Source organism: Capra hircus, chromosome 3 (assembly GCF_001704415.2).
Source record: "Capra hircus breed San Clemente chromosome 3, ASM170441v1, whole genome shotgun sequence".
NCBI classification, from domain to species: Eukaryota; Metazoa; Chordata; class Mammalia; order Artiodactyla; family Bovidae; genus Capra; species Capra hircus.
In genome coordinates this window covers 119540530-119561848 of record NC_030810.1, presented here as the reverse complement: position 1 = coordinate 119561848, position 21319 = coordinate 119540530, and the positions used below count along the sequence as shown (strand labels likewise).

Genomic DNA, 21319 nt, shown 5'->3' with positions numbered 1-21319 from the left:
CATCACAGTCACCCCACTAGAGCTTTAATCCAGGCGCCTCAGACCCTACAACCTGGCCCCCCTGTCACTCAGGGACAGAACTATGAATTAAGAAAGGACTTCTGCCTCACTATGATAACAAGTCACCAAGGCCTGGTTGTCTTTGGAAAATAGTTCATTTCCTTCTGCAGGCACAGCAAGATGGATTTGGCCAGCACAGTGCTTTGCCCAGATCTTTGACTATAATATATTTATATATAGTGCTATAAATTGTGATGTCTTCAAATATTTTCTTGGCAGGTGCAATTTATTTTTTATTATTGGCCACTTGTGTGGCTGAAAGTACAAATTGACTGGACTGGCTAATTGATCTTTTCATATAAATGATTGCCATCTGATCAGGATTTCAAATACCCCTTCTAACACCCCTGGATGTTAGTGGTTTTGGAGGTTGCACATTTGCCTTTTATGTAGGAAACCTAATGATGCGGCTCTTGTGTATATGACAGTGTGTGTGGGGAGTAGGGTGAGAGAGAAAAAAGAGAGTGTGAAAAAGGGAGAAAGAGGTGGAGGGGCGGGGAGTGAGAGGGACAGAGGGAAACCGGCAAGAGGTGGTGGTAGGAAAAGACAGGTGAAGAGGGAGGAGTGAGAGAGGATGGGGAGAAGAAAGAGATGGGGGCAACGTAAGAAAGCCAAAGAAGACAAGCGTGAGGGGCATGCACTCAACTGAAATGCCAGTCGCGAGCCAGGCACTACACCCTGCTGCTAACATTTATCCCAGCTAATCTTCAACAACTCTATCAGACTCCCTTTGCAGATGAGCAGAGTGCAGTTTTGCAAACTGGCCCAAGTCCTCATGGCTATTAAGTGACTTGTCCAGTTCCAAGGTGCCAGAGGTTGGGCTCTTAACCATTAATACAGTATGCAATCAATTGTCCATCATCTCTTCCAACCAGTATATTTAGTTCAAGGTTTGTCGGTCTCAGCTCGGTTGACACGTCGCACCAGATAATTCTTTGTTGTGACAAACTGTTCCGTGTAGGGTGTTGAGGGGAACCCCTGGCCTCTGCTCAGTAAATGCCAGTAACACCTCCAGGTTGTGACAACCCCCATTGTCTCCAGACATTGCCATGTCCTCAGTTAGGAACCCTACGAACCGTACCTAAAGAAATCCATGAGCCTGGTTGGCAGATGAGCCAAAAAAGTCCATCTTGTAGCTCCATGATGAGAGAGCAAAGGTAGAGCATAAAAAGAATAGTTGGCTGGAGTGAAATTCACCATTGAGATGTCAGTGTCCTAAACCTGCAGTGTGGATGCAGACCCAGGTGGGGAACATCATTCGACCTGGGAAGATTTTCCCTATGAATAAGTCCAATGTGGTCACCTCTGGCTTAGCCTTGAAGTTGTCAGGGTTTAAGGTCCTGTTAGGATATTTGTGTTTTCATTCTGGACTGGAGTGAATGAAACTTCAGCTCTAAAATAGTATTTTAAAAGAAAGTAACTAGCATTGTGGGAGGGTTACTTAGTGCTCTCAGGAGATTCACTCCAAGGTAGCTGTAGTTGGCTTAGATTTTGTTTGTGTTTTTAGTGAAGCCATCTTATAAAAACAGGGGTTGTTTTCTAAGTGATTGGTCTAGTTGTAAGAGAGCTAAGCATTGGAGCCCCTATGGTCATTACAACTTTTGAGTTACACATGACATCACAAAAGCCTCTTTTGGGACCAAGAGTGTGCTTGGGCTCATGTCTAAAGATGAGTTGTTGGAGAAAAGATAGAGCATTTCAGAAGACAGTTAAGAGTATGAGAAACAAAGGAAAAAACCCTCCATTTTGGCCTATATTAACCTGCAGAGTATAGGGAGTTGCCTTTGTTCTATATTTTCCTTTGAGCTTGCAAACTAGGCCTAAATGAAGCTTAAGTTTAAAAAATGAAGTTTCAAATCAGTGAAACCCATTTTTTGTGTGTTTGTGGACAGATGTTGGCATGTTTATATCTTGATGAAGGTGTAGTAGATTTGTGCATTTCAATGTATATAAATTTTGCCCCTCCAAACCTTAAAACCAAAGCAACCCCTGGAGGGTGTGGGTCTATACAGGCATCACTGTGGCCTTTCAAGGGCTCTTCTGATTCTAGGGGACTGACCCCTCAGGAGCCAGCACCAACCCCCTGCCTGGGCACGCTGAGGGGCCTCTGGGATTCAGCTGGGAGAAATCGTTGGTACATCCTAGTGGAATTGCTCATGCTCCACACTCTAGATAGTCTGTGATACAAAGACATTTTACCATTGAATAATAATCCTGACTGGTGTTGAGAACAGCCAGAGGACATGTTCAGAGGGCAGTCTATTAATTGTAATGATTTTTATGACTGGTTGAACAGGGTTCATCTGAGGAGCCCAGGACAACTCACATTCCTCAGGCCTGGCCTCCCACACCCAGGTATTGCCCTGAAGTATTGCCTGAGGTCAGAGGGCCTGCATGATTTTTAAATGGGCAGAGGAAAGTAGAAATCCCTGCTTTGTTTCTTCTTTTAAAGTGAAGAAAACCTTCCTGGAAGTGCCCCCAGTCCTACCCTTGCAAACTCCCCTCACATTTCATTTGCCAGATGTTATTACACAGGTCAGTGCCTCAGCTGGTCACCTGGCAAGGGGTAGGATACCATCAGTATGGCCTGATTCATCCCCTGGTGCTCAGAAAAGCCACAGGTCCTCTGTGGTCACAGCAGTTCTGCAGGAACAGAATGAAGATTCTGTCTTCAAGAAGGAAAGGGGTTCTTCCCTAATGATCTAGGGGTTAAGAATCTGCCTTACAATGCAGGGGACGTAGGTTCAATCCTTGGCCAGAAAATGAAGACCCCCCACAAACTCCTGTGCCATAGTTACTGAGCCCACCTACTTCAACTAGAGTCCATGTACCATAATGAAAAATCCCGCACGACTCAGTGAAGATCCCATGTGCTGCAACTAAGACCTGACCCAGCCAAAGAATTAATTAATTTTTCAAAAAGGAGGAAGAGGGAAAGGTCAGTGGACAAAGACCCAGCTTTGTCCCTATTGCCGTTTAAAGAGAGGCCCCACCCAGCTCTTTCCCCCATTCCAGCACATCCTGTCCTTGAACCAGATTTGCATCCACAATTTATTTGAAGACTTTAACAGGATAGCAGGACCTCCCAATCTCTCTTGGAGACTAATTACTGACAACCTCTCTCTCTCTAGTGTTAAGACCTGATTCCCATCCTAAGTGTTTCCCATTTTACAGGTGAAGGAACTGAAGCTCTGAGAGGTTAGATAACTCCCAGGGACACACAGCTAGTAGACAGCAGACTCACCATCTGAACCCAGGAATTTCAGCTCCAAAGGCATGCTTCTTTCATGTGGCTTCAGGGCCTTTGCAAGATGCAAACCCAGGTGTCAGCGTGACAGAACTTGCTTCACCATAGCCGGCATGCAGAGTTTCTGTGATCGATGCTGTAATTACAGTCTCCTCTCCTCAGGTCTCACACTCGGAAGCACTCTTTCCAGGCTAGACCTTGGCAGGGCCTCGAGGCTTGAGACCGGCAGCCTGTCTTGCCACTGATTATACAGTCTACACAGAGGAGTCGACTGAGGCAGCGGCTCCTCCACGGAAGTTTATCTAGGCAGCTGGTGGCATTCAGGCTGTGGCCCCTGTTGCTGAGCTGCTAGTGCCTAGGGGTGACTCAGGAAGGTCCTGGTGGAAAAAGTGGCTTCACAGGCCATGTGTGGCCATTTCCTGCGGTCCTGCCTATACCAGGTGGCGTCAGTGTGGTCACCCCTGCCCCTCCACACGGTGCCTCATGCAGAAGCCCCATCAATAAGCAGCATTTGTTTTGGATAAAAAGAGTCAGGACGGTGGTGATCTACTTTCAACCCCGTGGTCTTAATACTCCCACTCATCCCGGTTAAAGCATCAGTACTCAGCCGGACAGCGAGGCTTAGTGCTCCCCACGCCCCTGGCTCCTTGTCTCCCTGCTCCGCCTTCACTCCTTGCCTGCCTGGTTGAGCTACCAGCAGCCTCCCTGTTGAGCCAGTGCACGCGTGCAGAGTCGCCTCAGTCATGTCTGACTCTCTGTGACCCCACGGACGGAGGCCTGCCAGGCTCCTCTCTCCATGGCAAAACTACATGTCATTCTCTCGTCCAAGGAATCTTCCTGACCCAGGGATCAAACCCGCATCTCTTTGTCTCTTGCATTGACAGGCGGTGCTCATGTGCATCTCTGCGCCTTGCCAGGGCTCGCCTCTTCTGCTCCTGGACCAGTGCCTCTGATCTCTTAAGACCTATGTTTATGTGCCATCTCCTCCAGAAGTCTGCCCTTATTCTGCACTCTGGATCCAAGGCCCCATCAGTATGAATCAGTAACTCTCTAGGCCTCCCTCCTTCACAGAGCTAAGGGATTAGCAACCACCCCTGGTCTGTGTATTCCAGAACAAGAGGATTTGCAGGAAATTGCTGCCTTGTGCGTTGGGAACTATAGAGTCAGGTTGCCTGGATTTTTATCTTGTTTCTTCCTCTTCCTTATCTGGGACAGATTATCCTTTCGGGTCCTCAACTGTAAGATGAAGATAACGATACTGTCTAGCACAAACATTTGTGAGGATTAAATGTAGCCCTTTCCACTCTAGAGCCTCATACTCTGCTTCTGTGCCTATCTCCCTCTGCGTCTTTTTACCTGTATTTCCAGTGCATAGCCAGGAGGAAAATGGCAACCCACTCCAGTATTCTTGCCTGGAGAATCCCATGGACAGAGGAGCTTAATAGGCTCTGCTCCACGGGGTCGCAGAGAGTCAGACGCAGCTTAGTAAGTGAGCGCACGCACACCAGTGCATAGAGCAAGGCTTGGCACGTGGCAGGCCTTACAGTTTGTTGAATGAATGAACCCCATAATGCTTAGAAATTATTCTGGTTTCTGAGAACCCTCTGAAAACTGATCTAAAAGGATTAATGTTAGAAACACAAAAGTGATTTGCTTTGAGGCATGACTCCTTAGAACTCCTGCAGATGCCTCATGACTAGCCACACCCCCAAAATGAATGGGCTTGCGTGGCGGCTTGGAGGCAGGGCTGCCTGAGCTCTGTGTCCTTCCTGGCACACAGTCATTCTCTGATGAAGAGTCCCACGGGGCTGCCTGATGTGGCCAGTCTGTGACTTGTCCAGGGGAGTTGGGAGAAGGTGCTACTTTTAGAAGTATTCACCCTGTGGCTGACTGGAGTGAGAGAAATCCAACAAACTCCCTACCTAGGAAAGCAGTGCGCATCCATCCTGGTGTGTTTCTCCTCTGTTTTGCCTCTTCTCACCTCCCTCCATCCCTTTTCCAGCTACTATGCTGTCCTGTATCCCATGGCGTACCCGATGAAGATCACAGGCAACCGGGCTGTGATGGTGCTTGCCTACATCTGGCTTCACTCCCTCATCGGCTGCCTGCCACCTCTGTTTGGCTGGTCATCGGTGGAGTTTGACGAGTTCAAGTGGATGTGTGTGGCCGCGTGGCACCGGGAGCCTGGCTATACCGCGTTCTGGCAGATCTGGTGTGCCCTGCTCCCCTTCTTGGTCATGTTGGTGTGCTATGGCTTCATCTTCCGAGTGGCCAGGATCAAAGCACGCAAGGTACACTGTGGCGCTGTGGTCACTGTGGAGGTGGGCGTGCAGAGGACTGGGAGGAAGAACTCCAGCACCTCTACCTCCTCCTCGGGCAGCAGGAAGAGCACCTTGCAGGGTGTGGTCTATTCGGCCAACCAGTGCAAAGCCCTCGTCACCATCCTGGTGGTCATCGGTGCCTTCATGGTCACCTGGGGCCCCTACATGGTTGTCATCACCTCTGAGGCCCTCTGGGGGAAGAACTGTGTCTCCCCAACCCTGGAGACCTGGGCCACTTGGCTGTCCTTTACCAGCGCCATCTGCCACCCTCTGATCTATGGACTCTGGAACAAGACGGTGCGCAAGGAACTCCTGGGCATGTGCTTTGGGGATCGGTATTACCGGGAACCATTTGTACAGCGGCAGAGGACGTCTAGGCTCTTCAGCATTTCCAATAGGATCACAGGTAACTTGGAAACTTGTCAGCAAAGGGATGCCCACTATCTCATAGGTGTAGCCTACTCTTGGACACTCTGGCAGGTTGATGGGTGAGGTCTCAGACTGACTGCAGCCTCGGGGCTTAAAGCACAGGTTTCCTTTGGGGAAGGAGCATCCCAGTGATTCCCAAGCAGATTTCCCAAGCTGGGCAGGGTAGAGGACATGAGTTCTATGACCCCAGCCATGACCCACTGACCTGGAAAATACAGTTAGTTCTATCTAGAAAAAAAAAGAATTCCAGCATTGAACTAGGCTACCTTCTTTCAGTGTTCCTTGAAGCAGAGTCCTTTTGGAAGTGCTCCTTTCCCTCCTCGGCTGCTCCTACTGGACATACTCCCCCTTGAGCCCTTTCCTCACAGGAAGCCCTTTCCTTACTGGACCATCCCTAGTAATTCAGGATGTCTTCAGGGCAAGCCTCTACTCTGTCACTGAAATGTTGCTATCTGATATGTGTTAAAGCTGCTCCTCCATCTGATAATTGATTTCAGAGCTAAGTTTCTGGACACAATCCCATGCCCTTTGATGAGATCCAAAAGAATTACTCTAGTTGGGATACATTTTTTTAAGCTTTTTTCTTTTGAGATAATTTTAGACTCAGTGAAGATTTGGAAGGAGAATTCCCATCCCCTCAGCTTCTCCTCACGCTAACATCTTGCCTAACCACAGCGCCATGAGTGCGTGGCTACTAACAACTACAAGCCCGACTCGGACTCCACCTATATTCCCAGTGACGCCCTTCTTCTGTTCCAGGACCCAGTTCAGGGCCCCATGCTGTACTCAGTCATGACGTCTCCTTTGTCGTCTTCGATCTTTAACAAGTCTTTGTTCTTTCCTTGTCTTCCCTGACTTGACACTTTCGTAGAGTTCTGTTCAGGGAATCTGTAGACGGCCCCTCAGTCTGTGTCTAGCTGATGTGTTCTCAGGGTCACCGTCTTGGCAGGATGCTCGGCGGACGATGTGCTCTTCCTAGCGAGCATACCAGGGGCACATGTGTCTGCAGGCCTTATCGCTCGCTACTCTTGCTCTCGATCTCTTGGTTGCTGTCTTAGCTTGGGCTGCTACAGCAGAACACCAGAGAGTGCATGGCTTAAGCCAAAGGCAGTCATTTTCCGCAGCTCAGCAGGCTGGAGTCTGAAGTTAGAGTGGCACATGGTTGAGTTTTGGCGGGGCTTTCTCCCTGGCTGTCCTCTTGCTCTGTGCTGCCGTGGTGGAGGGTTAGGAGAGAGCAAGCTCTCTGGTCTTCCCACCCTCATGACCTCTTCTAAACCTAATTATCTCCCCAAGAACCCACTGCCGAATACCATCACACTGGGAGTTAGGGCTTCAGTATAGAAATTGGGGGGAATACTTTCAGTCCATACAGTCAGGTTGATGTCTGGCAGGCTTCCGAACTGTAGATTCACTACTTTTTCCATTGTCATTAATAAGTACAGCAGAGGAGATGCTTAGAGGTTATGAAAATATCCTATTTCCCCTTCAGCCTTCACCCACTGTTTGTAGCATGCGTTGGTGGATCTTGCCTCCAAAGTTACCACTCTGTTGTTTGAGGGAGATTGTCACCTGGATGAGCTATCAGAAGGGAGACCCTGAGGGCACTTATCAGATCATATTAATGAAAAGAGCCACGTGGCTCAGAGTGCAGTTCCAGTCTCTTGCCAGGTGACTTTGGGCAGCTCACTGCTTGAGTTAATTTTTCATTTCCAGGAAATAGGCTTTCCACCTCCCCTCCCAAGAGAGTGAACATTACAGCTCTTGACTATGAGTGCTCTGGAGTAGTGAGGATAGGAGATCTGTTCCATGTGGCAGCAAACCAGCATCACTAATTCACCTCATGGACGAACGGAGTATTTTTTCTTGAGAAAGGAAGAAATTCTGGGACTTTTAAAAAATTTATTTATTTTTTAATTAAAGGATAATTGCTTTATAGACTTTCGTTGTTTTATGTCAAACCTCAACATATATATAGGTATACATATATGCTCTCCCTTTTTGAACCTCCCTCCTTATTTTGACCATAGGAGAAAAAAACATCTCTCGGGATCCCAGTATTTTAGTTCCTGAATTTCTCACCCCTTGCTACTGGGAAGACTGTGATTCCAAGTATGACTTGTGAGCCAGGAGGAATACATTCAGGGTTTGGTTTCATTTCACTGATTAACCTATTTGTTCAGATTTTGTAAAATCAATTATCTTCTGGGCAAAAAAAAGAAAATAAACATTTTCGATCCCAGTGACGTTAAGAATGAGGAAAGAGAATGGAGGAGGAGAGGGTAGATGGAATAAAAAGAAACATCTGTTTTGGGGGCCAAGATTTTCTGTGCGAGCCACTTGGGATTATCCTAGATGAGCTTGTCAGGCTGTGAGTACAGATGGGAAACACCAGCTGTGGTTGCATTGGCAAGCTCAAGGCAGTGAGCGGTCTCGTCACTGAGGGAGAAGCAGTCTTGTGGGTTGTTTTTGGGCTGAAGAGCGTTTGGGATGATGGGTTCTGAATTGTTGGTCTTCCCTTGAATCAGAGCTGGGGGCATCCCTGCTGTCTCTTCCCCAGATGTCCTGACTTTAGGAGGTGGGCAACAGCATTGGCTATATTCTTTAAAAAAAAAAGCAGAATGCAGTGCCCATTCCATCCCTGAGCCCTACTCTGGTCATACCAGGAAAACCCATGGCCTTTCTGATTAGGAGGGAGAACCCTGGCCTCAACCTTGCGTCCCTGTCCTCTGGCTGAGCCAGGGCTGTGACCAGACCCTGGTCTGGCACCCTCTGTAGGCATGACTTGCATCTGCAGCAGATGCCTAAACCCCAGTGGGCTTTCCCTGCCCCAGCCTGCTTCAGGCTACCTCTCCTACACTCAGAGAAGGAACTTGCTCTCTCCTGTTAGCACAGCATTAGAAGGGTGATAAGATTCGTTCCAAAGCCAGCAAGGAAAGACTCAGAAGCCCTCTCTTGGTTGTGTTCCTCTCTATTTGCATGAGCACCTGGAAAGTTCTCACCAAAGGATTCAGTACCTGGAATTATAAACTTTGCTCACAGTGCTTGTGAGCAGGTGTAGTGGCATTCCACAAACACCTGGAGTTTTCTACTGCCCCTGAGATGCCAGGAGTTCTACATAGGCAGTCATGTTTATTAAGATTTCATATGTGGATTTTACCCATAATCCATGAGTTTTGCTTTCTCATGCTATTAGCCCCAAACTGAAAAAGTGCATCGGTTTAGGTTTTCCCTGGGTGCCACTCTCACCAGGCCACTACAATACTTTCTGCCTGTGAAGGCTCGTTAGCAGATTACCATGGCGCTCCCTGAGGTATTGAGATCTCTGGCCTCCCTGAGGGTTGCCAGGCAGGGTCACCTCATGGTGGGTAGGTCAGCTCTGGAGTGGACATTGATTCTAGTGCTGAAAAGTGCTGCTGCTGCTGCTGCTAAGTCACTTCAGTCATGTCCCACTCTGTGCGACCCCATAGACAGCAGCCCACCAGGCTCCCCCGTCCCTGGGATTCTCCAGGCAAGAACACTGGAGTGGGTTGCCATTTCCTTCTCCAAGGCATGAAAGTGAAAAGTGAAAGTGAAGTCACTGTCCAGCTCTTAGCGACCCCATGGACTGCAGCCTACCAGGCTCCTCTGTCCATGGGATTTTCCAGGCAAGAATACTGGAGCGGGGTGCCATTGCCTTCTCCAGCTGAAAGGTGCACTAAATGCTGACATTCGGTCTTAGGAGTTCAGTTCAGTTGCTCAGCCGTGTCCGACTCTTTGCAACCCCATGAACTGCAGCACGCCAGGCCTCCCTGTCCATCACCAACTCCCGGAGTTCACCCAAACTGAGTTGGTGATGCCATCCAACCATCACATCCTCTGTCATCCCCTTCTCCTTCTGCCCTCAATCTTTCCCAGCATCAGGGTCTTTTCCAATGGGTCAGCTCTTCGCATCAGGTGGCCAAAGTATTGGAGTTTCAGCTTCAACATGAGTCCTTCCAGTGAAGGCCGCACTACAAATCCAAAGCTGATAGGTGGCTGCAGGCGTTGGAGCAAAGATGAGGATTTCAGGAGAAAGGGCCAGCAGCTCATCTGGCCGCACTGCCACCAGGCCCGACATGCAGGCGTGGAGGGCGGCCCCTCCAGATGCCACTCCCACCTGGTGCTTGAAGCTCCTGAAACGGGATAGAGCCTTCCCAGTTATCTTGTGGAGAAAAGGACACTGGCTTCCATTTGCTAGAGGAAATGGCCCACCTCACGGCCTTCATGAGGTTTGGACTGGAGGGTGAGAGGCCCGGGACCTGTGAGTTTCCCCCCGCTTGCTTCTCCAGGTTCCTTTCCTGAGCCACCGCGAGGGCTTCTGGTTGCTTCAGTGCCAGTTCCACCCCAGAATGGCTCTCCTGCACCTGTGGCCTCTGCAAGGCACTCATGGCGCTCTCAGCAGCGCCAGGCTTCTGATCCGACCTCTGTTACTTTGTGCCTGTTCCTTTCTTTCTTTAAGAAATTTTTTTTCTTTTAAAAAGGTCTGGACAGGGCCCAGTCTAGTGTGTTGTTGCTTCATGTGAAGAAACTCCAGGGTGCTGCGCCCATTCTCTAGTGATAAATGCTGGAAAAACAGAACAGAGTCACCACTTGGCTGCCCTGTTTCCAGAGCTCTTAGCTGAGCCACACTGGCCTGGTTCCAGTGAGTCCTCCCACTGGTGGAGACCGGGACTTGTGTTTAGCTTTCACCGCAGCCTCAGAGATGTGTCCAAAGCCCACTGTGGCCTCAGCTGTCCCAGTTGGCAGTGGGTGTTCCCCCACAGGCCACCCTCCTCAAGCCAGGCTTCCTGCTGAGACATAGTCATATTCTGAGGCCAAGACCCTGCAGGTGGATGACCACGTTTGGAATCTTCTCTGGATCCAGCCCCCTACACCAACCCCTAGGAGAGGGGGCAGCTCCTTGCGAAAATGTTTTCCACATGTTTCATGAAAAGAGAGGCTCTGGCTGCGTGGGCTGCCCACCCCGACCTCCACTGTCTCCTCCTTGGCTCTGAAGGAGGAGAGTCACCTTGTTCCCTTGAAGAACGCTGATGACAGCATAGGCTGAGGCCTCTCCTGTCTGTAAGCGTGCTGTGCGGAGACTCAGGTGGTCTGCCGTGGCAGGTCCTTCCTGGCGGGGAGGTCTTTCTCAGGAGATGGGAGGAGTCTGACTTTTTGTGCTGGTTTTTTAATTGCTGGGAGCGCCTTTTGTTATCTCCATGGTCCTTGTGGCCTCCAGCTCTTTTGTTCATAGATTCATTACTGTCTTAATTTTCTGAGGACACCTAATTGGAATTTTGTTTTCTTAAGACAAACTCCCTGCATCCGCAGACAACTCCCTGCATTGTCTCCTGCAGATCCTTTTTTTATTCCTTCCTTTTTTGTTCCCCCATCTCTGTTAGTGCTTTTCCTTAAATGTCTCCTGTTCTTCACTGTCCCTCATGGTTAATAAGGCAGCCCTGGAAAGGGATCGGGAAACCCTGGGCAGTGGAGCAGATGGCATGTACACTGAGGGCTGGAGGGGCTGGGCCGTTTCACAGGGTGCCCCGCTCTTGGGGTCTGTGGAGGCTTTTCTCTCTGACGGGTTGGATTTCCCTGGGGACGAGATCTCTGGCCTCCTGCCCAGGTTGAGTAAGGCAGTGGGGTGGGGGTCCCACTGTTAACTAGGCAGCCTCTCATTGTTCCCTCAGTTTTGCCACGTCGCCGTGTGCCTGGTGTCACTAAGGCCAGAGTCCCCCAGTTCACTCTGTCTGCTCTCCTGCCAGCATGGAGGGCAGGTGCCTGGAGCCTGAGCTGGGACTAGCCGTAGAGGGGACCCACTGCTTCCTGTAGAGTCTCCACTGAGCCCTGCCTGCCCAGAGACTCGGCGCCTGCAGTCCCTAAGCTTCGGGGGCTCCTTCCAGGCCCCCTGCCAGCCTCAGCCCTTTCTTGGGTCAGTGTCATCGCCCACCCCCGCCTTCCAACGCACAGACGTCCTCTCTGCTTGGGGGTTTCAGCCTCTTCTGAAAACGCTACCTCCTGGTCTCCGGGCAGGCGTGGAAGGTAAAGGAGCACCCGCCTGCTGTGTCACGGGAAGATCTCCCGGGCCTGCCCAGTTTGCTCTCCCACCCGCCTTGTTGGTGTTTGACCTTTGTCCCGAGCTCGTCCCCTCTGGCAGGACCCAGTGAATGCTGTCACAGACTCCCTGGGATGAGAACGAGGGGTGAAGTCGGGGAAAGGCCGCCAAGAGCTTGGGGTCTTCAGTGAACGCAGAGCAGCCTCTGCAGGGAGGACAGGGTGGACAGAGGGGGGGATGTGTGTGGTCAGTGCCGACCTTGCTTTGCAGACCTGGGCCTGTCCCCACACCTCACGGCCCTCATGGCAGGCGAGCAACCCCTGGGGAACAGCAGCAGCACCGGGGACACTGGCTTCAGCTGCTCTCAGGACTCAGGTAAGCGTCTCGCCTGCTGCATTTCCCCGGTTCCAGGTAGGAGCGTGTGGGCGGGCGGGACGCCTCCCAGGGTGCACGGGGTGAGAGGCAAGGGTCTGGGTTTCCAGTCATGGCGTTTTGCTTTTCTGCACCTCTGTGCCCCAGTTTCTTCCTCTGTATAATGGGAATCTCAGCTCCTGTTCTCTCTGCCAGGCAGGGTTGTTGTGAGATTCAAATTGAGTGAAAGCTTTCAAAGTTAAAATGCCAGATGATCATGAATTGTTATGTGAGTTATAATAAACCCCAGCCAGGGCAGGCTCCAGAGTCCACCTGCCTGGTTTTCAGTCTTGAATTGGCTTTTTGAGAGCTGTGTTATCTCAGACAAGCTATTCAATTTTTTCTAAACTTTTGAGGCTCCCCATTTGCCCCAGAAGTTGGCACTGTCCCTCTATCCCTTGTCATGTCTTTATATGCCCTGAGATCTACTTGTGGGGAACTTGATCTCTCTGATGAAACGTATCTCCATCAATATCCTCCAGACCCTCCCTTCAGCTGCTGCCTGGGGGATGGTGCCAGCCCAGGGCTCTTCCCCTCAGCACTGGGCTTTGTGAGATCACAGTCTGCTGCTGTGCTCCCCAGCACATACCTGGGGCGCTGCACGAGGTGAGAGGCTGACGACGGGGAGGGGCTGTGTCCCTCCATCTGTCATTCACAGAGCTGATGAAGCACCACCTCCCAGGGTGGCATCTGTCCACGTGCTGGGCATGAACCCAGGGTTCTACAGCCCAGACCTCAACACAGCAGGCTAGCCATATTTCCCTCCCTGCTCTTCCATCTCCCCAACAGGAACCTTTTGGAAACTCCTCTCTGCTTTGATCTGTGTTTCCTCATCTGAGCCTGTATTGCGGAATTCTAGGGTAAAGGGCCATGGGCAGGGACCCAGACCAGGCCTCCTGTCTTGGAGCATTTCCCCTGGAGGTAGAACATTCCCTGAAAATGCGCCCCCACTGGCAGCCCAGAGGGTTAAACAACTGGTCACAGCCTCCCTTGTAGACCAAAGTCCCTCTTGTAACTTGAAGGAGAGGAAGGTCGCTGTTGCTCCTCAGGCCCTCTTCAACCTCTTCTCAGACAACCTAGTAGGGATCCAGAGGCAGGGACATTTATTCACTAAACAGATATTTACTTGGCAAGCCCCTGCCTTGAGCAGATACTGCCCTATGTTCTAGAGATGTGCTGGTGAATGGCCCTCATGTGGCTTTAAATAGGCAAATTGTGTGGGTGCAAATTATACCTCAGTAGTTCTGCTATTTAAAAAGGTCATAACAGTGATGAGCGCTGTGGGAGGGGAAGCCGAGTGCCGTGAGGACACAGAGCGGACAGGTATGTGTCCCTGCTGGGGGGAGAGCACTTCGGGATGGGCGCATGAGAAAAATTTCTCTGGGGGAGTGATGTTAAAACTTATAGAGTGAATAGGAGGTGACCAGCCGAAAAGGAGTAAGGGAACATGTAGTCAGAAGAAAGAGCTTGGGTTCTGGGGTCACGCAGATTGGAATGTGAGCTTCAGCCTCCCTGGTCTTAGCCGCACGGACTAGGCACCTGCTGTGCTCCAGGAACTGCGTCACAGCTTCACAGGCCCCAACTCATAATTCTCATGGCAATTCTATGAGGTAGACAGAATTATCCCCGTTTTATACACCTTGGAGGCTGCTGAGGGACTAAGCAACCTGAGATCTGTCCACCTCGGGAGCCCATGTGCGGAACCACCATATTGTGAAGTCCGCCAGAGGAGCCCATCTGTGCAGCTTGTTCTGGGAGGACATGTGGAGCTCCTGGCTCTGCTTTCTTCCTAATTTGCTGAGCACCAGGCTTTGAAGGGTTGAAAGCTGGAGACTAAGACAGAGGAGGGCTGGTCCCAACATCTGCCCCAGTGTGGGGTCAGGGTTCTGCTCAGCCCTGCTCCCCTCCCCAGCCCTCCCCACCTGTCTACCCAGGTCTAATAGAGCTTCCTTCCTCTCTGCCTTCCCCCTACTTTTTGAGGGGCATATTTTTCAATCCCTTTTTGATCCCTAAAGAACTTTACACATTCAGCATATGTTTATTTAGCCCAGCATATTTTAACTAGAATGATAGAAATTCAAACTGTAAGAAAAATCACTCTGAACAGAAAGCCCTTTAATAATACCTCCCTCCTCCACTCAGCCTGACTCCCCTTCCCCAATCCAGGTCTGGCTGACTCAGCACTTCTGAGTATGTTAGTTCTGTAACCCATCCACTTGGATAACATTGCTGTTTTTGGTGTGCCTGAAAAGCAGCCCCAGTGGCTGGCTGCAAACTCCCTGAAATGGGACGAGAGACACTATGTGTCCTGGACAAAGCTGCAAGGCAGTTGGATGCACCTGGTTGTGGGTTGGAATAAATGGGAGAGGAATGCAAGGGATGTTTAGAGAGAGTGGGAAAGAACGTGAGAGGACTTGGTTTTGCCAATTAGAGGTACACAGTTTGCCCTTGGTTTTAGGAACAGATGTCATGCTGCTTGAAGACTGCACATCGGATGACAACCCTCTCTCCCATGGCACGTGCCCACCCAAGAGGAGGAGCTCAGTGACATTTGAAGATGAAGTGGAACAAATCAAAGGTTTGGTTTCTGTGGCTGATGGCTTCAGGGAAATGGGGAAGTGAAAGATCTTAGGAAACTTCCTCAGCTGAGCCTGCCCCCACGCCCAGCACTCTAAGGGCTCCACCTTTGCCCATTTCCAAGTCACTCCTGACCTGACCTCTCTCACCTGAGTCCTTAGGCTTCTAACTCTCAGAGCAAACAGGGTCTAAGGCTGGGCAAGCAGTGGGCTACACAGACGTGCACACTCACACACACACACGCACACATATACACACAGCTGATTCCCATGTCCTCCCTCAGGAAGTTACCTGACTAGATACACCAGTTTCTGGGCCTCCAAAGTTTCTTTCCCTTATGGATGCTGTGTGTCTATGAATCTGAACTTGGCCTCTCTGAGCCTCAGCATCCACGTGTGGAAGATGAAAATAACGGCCCAATAAGTGCTCCAACTTCACGGCAGGGGAAGCTGCCACCTCCGTGGTCTTGCCCTCTTGAGGGTGCTGGGGCACTTGGGTCCTGTGAGAGGAATGAGTTCTGCTATAATCCAGCTCCTGCATTTTTGGCTCCACCTGTTCTGAATTCAACCCTCAGCACTCTAGTTGCCTCTGGAACTGGGGTCTAGTTTCCCTTCCAGATTTTCTGACTAGAAGTGCCCTCCAGGCTGCCCACAGATGGAAGAATCTCTTTTCCTCTGAATGAGATGTGATGGAGGGGTCCGGGACTTTGATGTAATTTCTTCAGAAATGCTATGAAAATAAATACCGGCCGTACCAGAGTTTATGTTCATAATTCGTCCTATCTTTTCTACCACTCCCCACCCCGATTCCAGATGAATGGAAGGCCTGTGATGGATGTCAAGGAGGCAGACATCAAATCGTCTGTTTTATGGGGAAAGTAGACTCAAGAACAGAGCTTGGATTAGCAGCCTCATGAGTCTTATGTTACTCCCAAATTTTTAAAAAAAAATGGATTGAAGCCTTCCCCAATCCACCCAGCCCACATATGGTCAAGCTCGCTCCATCAGCCTCCATGTTGGAGGACGGCATACTGAAGGCACTCTTCTTTGCAGACAGGGCGAGGAGCACGCACTTTTAAGACCACATCAGTCCTCCCAGGAGTGAGTGGCAGGGCAGGGAGAGGTCACGTGTTCCTCCCTTCTTCTCCTCTTGGAGTGTGGTGTGGAAGTTGCCTACTCCAAGCAACATGAGGATTAGGGGATAAGCTGTTCCCTCCAAAATGTCAGAAGGAAAACAGGCAGTGAAGTTAAAAGCCATCAGGATGTGAAATTGAAGGGCCCGCCCCTCCCCCCTACCTGTTCACTTAAGTTGTCAGGGATCTTAGTCCCGGGGGAAAGGGCACCTGACTTCTAATGTCCTTCAAACCCTGAGGTTCTCCATGGCTCTGAGGAATGTCTGAGTGGGTGTGGAAAGGCCAGAGGCAACATTTAGGCTTGTGGAAGTTACAGGCCAAACCGCTGCGCATTCCAGGGAGCTGAAAGACCAGAGAACTCCTTTACGGATGTAAATTAAGTGGACTCGCTCAGCTGTGTACAGCTCTTTGGGCCCCCGTGAACTAACTGCACAGTCCGTGGAATTCCCCACAGAATCCTGGAGTGGGCGGCCTTTCCCTTCTCTAGGGGGTCTTCCCAACCCAGGGATCAAACCCAGGTCTCCTGCATTGCAGGCAGATTCTTTACCAATTGAGCTATCAAGGAAGCCCAATAGAAAGTATTTATCAAGCCTTTCCTATGAGCCAGACCTAAGCTAAAGCACCTTAGGAAGAACTGTTTAATTAACACAAGAAACCTATGACATAAGGAGTGTGCCATGATCTCTTTACAGATTAGGAAACTGAAATTCGATTAAATGACTGCTAAGATTTCTCAAATAGTAAGTAGGGAATTGTCACGTAGGGACTCTAAACTCCAGAACCCACAGCCTTCAGCTGTTTGTCTCCCCTTCCCAGGTCAGTAAAGCAACAGCAGGCCAGTCCTGGGGAGCCGTCCATCCTGGCCCCTCACTAACCTTCTTTCTGCCTTCTCTCTTAGAAGCTGCCAAGAACCCTATTCTTCACGTGAAAGCTGATGTGCACAAGTCCTTGGACAGTTACGCAACCAGCTTGGCCAAAGCCATAGAGGCTGAAGCCAAAATCAACTTATTTGGGGAGGAGGCTTTGCCTGGGGTCTTGCTTACAGCTCGGACTGTCCCTGGAATTGGCTTTGGGGGCCGCCGCGGCAGCAGAACTCTCACAGGTCAGAGGCTGCAGCTTCAGAGCATTGAAGAGGGGGATGTTTTAGCTGCAGAGCAGAGATGAGGGTGGACGCCTGTTACCATCTGTGCCGGGGCTCTGGGAGCAACATCTGATACGCAGTCATCTGAAAAAACGCCCAAAACAGTGTCTGTAAGTGACTTCCGTGTCTGTGCGAGACCACACGAGGGCTTCCTGTGGATTCCAGGGATGGGACCAGAGGCATCGAGAGCACAAAACAAAGCAGATGGAGGTGTGGCTGAGACTCTGTGGGAGGTGGGGTTTAGAGGGGTCTAGAGGCCTCGGCTGGGCAGGAAAGCACCACGGGGCCACTTCCTCTTCTTCACAACCGGTGTCCTTGGGAGTCCAGCCATGCACTCTACCAGAGGCCTCGGGACACTTTGGAGGATGGCGCTTCCTCTGTGTGGCTGATGCGGGCTGTGTGGGGCCATTGGTTCTACCCTAAATGGTCCCCAGAGGAGAACCCAGGAGCACAATGCCCCAGACCCATGCGTCCTGGTTACAGCCTTGCCTCCAGGCCATCTGCTGATTCTAGTAGGGACTGTTCCCTGGTTGCTGGGCAGAGGCAGCAGGTCTGGGTCTGTGGTTGCTGAGGATAGGCCTCCCTATGGACTGGTTCCTTAGTATTTTAAAAGAAGGGAGAAACCACTGTAAACAACAGGAGCAAGGAACAGATACCGGATGTTTCATTTCTAGAAAGAAAACCCATTTGGTTAGGAAGCACCTTCATCTTCCGCACCTGAACAGGGCCGCGGGGCCAAGCACTGCCGGGAAGCAGAGTTACTGCTGTCGTTAGAGGGAATCCCCTTCACACAGGGAAATCCCATGGGATAGGTTTCGTATGTGATGCCTGATGTAGTTTAGATTAGCTGGCCTCCAGGGAAAACCCCCATGGCCAGCAGCTACTACTTCCTGCCCTGAATGTTTTAAGAAAGACTTGAAGGAACTCTGGACCTGGCATCAGGAACTGTGTGCCGGCCTGACTCTGCCTTAGTTACTCGGGCCACTGGGACTCCCTGTCACCTCTGGGTCATCTGGAAAATGAGATGGGGATTGTGGAGTTGGACTGAATGGTGTGTGTGTGCTTAGTCATCCAGTCGTGTCTGAGTCTTTGTGGTCCCATGGACTGAGTGGTGGCCAGGGTCCTTTCTAACCCTGATCTTTGATGTTCTCTGAATTTGTTAGGGGGAAAAAAGTGACCCATGGATCAGTATCTGCACAGCTTCTGGGTGTCATGTCTGATGGGCATGTGAAACACTTCAGGCCTGATGTGTGGGCTGATCCAGTGTGTCCGTTTAGAGCACAGTCCTGACAGGATGCCGACCAGCAGGACACATAAATGGGTGCAGAGGGCGTGTCCTCAGAGGTGGAAAGTGGGGCCACGGACTGACACGCATGTGGGATCTCTCCCCGCCCCCTTTGAGACGGGATGGCAGCTGAATGTGTGGGCTTGCAACAGTGGCTGTGGTGACTTGAACCACCTGTTCCTGCCCTTCAGCCTAGATGACAGCAGCCAAGTACAGGTCTTTCCCTACTTCTGAATTCCAGGTGGTCAGCAGAGGATACATTCTGAGGAGATCTCCCACATCTGTTATGAGGCAGCCGTTCCAGAAAGTGCATCACCTTTGCAGTGTTTCACTGTGGTCTAACTAGTTCTCCAGGAGGCAGTGTGTCTTTGCTGCGTGACAGAGACCAGTGGTTGGCTGGTCCCTTTGTCTGTAGTTTACAAAAGAGTTTTCCTTAGACCTGGGGGCTGCTACCTTCACAGTGATCAAATTCATCCAGTCTGCATTCTGGATGGGAGAGGGAAGAAGCAGAGGGCAGTTTCACCTGTGGATTCTGCTGAGGTGATGTGCAGATCAGTCAGATTCTGCTCTCACTACTGGCTGGCATTCGTAAATCTGAGGGCATTTTTGCTTTCTGTATTTTTTCCTACCACTTGTCCTTATCCAGTTTCTAGAGGGACCATATTCTGGTATGCTCTGGGTGGGAACAGGGCAGGAACCTAGGATGACCCCCCCCCGCCCCAACCCCATCTGCCCCATCAGACCATTTGAGTGCAACGAAGCAGCCAGGAGTTGGAAAGTACCTTCCCTGGACTGTACTTGGCTGGGCGCAAAGGAGCATCCTGAGACCTCCCAAGTCGTCATAGGCTGATCCCAGACTAGCTGGGATACACTAGATCTCATCTAAGCCAATCTAGAAATACTGTGCTTCCCCAAAGCTTTCTCTGCATTTCCTCTTTTGTACTGAAGTCCATTCATCTACCAAGCAGTGCATATCTAGCGTGTGCAAGGCATCAAGCTAGGCTCTGTAATAACATTAAAGTGTTCTCACTCTAATGTAGGAAGAGACCTAGAGGAGACTGAGGCTAATAAACAGCAAAGTCAAGTAATGGTTCTAGAAAGAACTGCAGGCTCTATAGGGAGGTGAATATTCCCAATTAGAATGAGTTAGCGGTAGCACCCTATAGGAGGTGACTGGGCCAAGACTTGGAGGATGTCTAGCAGCTAGAACCATATTCTGCATATTTAGGAATTCAAATACTCCTTATTCAGCCTGAGTGAGAAGGGAGTGCAAAAGGAGGCAAGTGGGGAGAGGACAAAGATACACTCCCTGTACACTGAGGTTTCTGGGAGGCAGTTTTGGGGACACTTGTCCTTAGTGCACAAAGTCAAAACCCCAGCTGCCCTTGCTGAACGCTGGCCCATTAGCTTTATTCAGCTGTGCAGCAGCAATCTAAGGCCTTCCTGAGGGGGCAGTGTGGGGAGTGATAGGTGGGACATTTGGCCACTTAACATAAAAACCTCAGTTCTGCATCTTCTAGTTTTGACAGGACCACCTGTAGGACTGTTGCCCATCTCTGCTTCTTTCATCGAGGTTACCACTTGACTAAGTACCCCCCATGCTATCTCCCAGATACCAGGGCCGGGGGCTAGTATGACCTGGAAGGCACGAAGTCCCACACTGCCAAGCACACAGGTCACTGCCGAGGCCTTTCCCAGGCACCGATTCAGGGCCTTCGACCCCAGGTGGCAGCAGTGTGGCTGTGGCGCCACTGGCCGTTCCCAGCGGCAAAGAGTCGAGGATAAAGCTGAAGGCTTGTTTGCTCCTGGCTTAGAACACCTCCTCTAAACTCCAGGTCTCCACTGCTCTCTGCCTTTAAGGACCACCCAGCTAGCTTGCTTACACTGCTCAGCTGTGTGATCTTAAATCCCTGCTGTAGAAATGGGGTTGAGGAATGTAAGAGAAGGGCCATATGGTGCTAATGTCGCTAATGTTATTTGATTCTCATTTAAGGAGCTGCTGTGTAGTCTCTGAGCAACTGTCGAGACTAACTCAAGTATTTGCGATAGGACAAGGAATCCTGGGGTGGACAGGACAGGAGAGGGAGGAAAAGGGCTTTGATACAGTGAGAGATAAGAAAGCTCTCTTAAAAGTGAACAATGCAAAGAAATAGAGGAAAACAATAGAATAGGAAAGACTGGAAATCTCTTCAAGAAAATTAGCGATACCAAGGGAACAATTCATGCAAAGGTGGGCTCAATAAAGGACAGAAACAGTATGGACCTAACAGAAGAAGAAGAGATTAAGAAGAGGTGCCAAGAATACACAGAACTGTACAAAAACGGCTTTAATGGCCAGGATAACCAAGATTGTGTGGTCACTCATCTACAGCCAGACATCCTGGAGCGTAGTTCGTAGTTTGTTACTACGAACAAAACTAGTGGAGCTGATGAATTCCAGCTGAGCTATTTCAGATCCTAAAAGATGATGCTGTTAAAGCCCTGCACTCAACATGCCAGCAAATTTGGAAAACTCAGTAGTGGCCACAGGACTGGAAAAGGTCAATTTTCATTCCAGTCCCAAAGAAAGGCAATGCCAGAGAATGTTCAAACCACCACACAATTGCACTCATTTTACATGCTAGCAAGATAATGCCCCAAATCCTTCAAAGTTAGACTTCAACA

At 50.3% G+C, this 21319-nt stretch overlaps 1 protein-coding gene across 5 annotated transcripts in view; it reads left to right on the top strand.

The window, feature by feature from the left end:
- Positions 1–20817, top strand: part of GPR161 (G protein-coupled receptor 161) — a 60922-nt gene extending 40105 nt beyond the window's left edge. For 3 of the 5 annotated variants that reach the window (XM_018046460.1, XM_018046458.1, XM_018046461.1), the window contains exons 3-6: positions 5310–6034; positions 12380–12484; positions 14979–15098; positions 17128–17464. In XM_018046460.1, the coding sequence (XP_017901949.1) occupies positions 5310–6034; positions 12380–12484; positions 14979–15098; positions 17128–17393 (1216 nt within the window). In that variant the 3' untranslated portion in view covers positions 17394–17464. Of the gene's footprint in view, positions 1–5309; positions 6035–12379; positions 12485–14978; positions 15099–17127 lie in introns of all 5 variants that reach the window. The other 2 variants (XM_018046463.1, XM_018046462.1) reach the window with 1 other exon arrangement.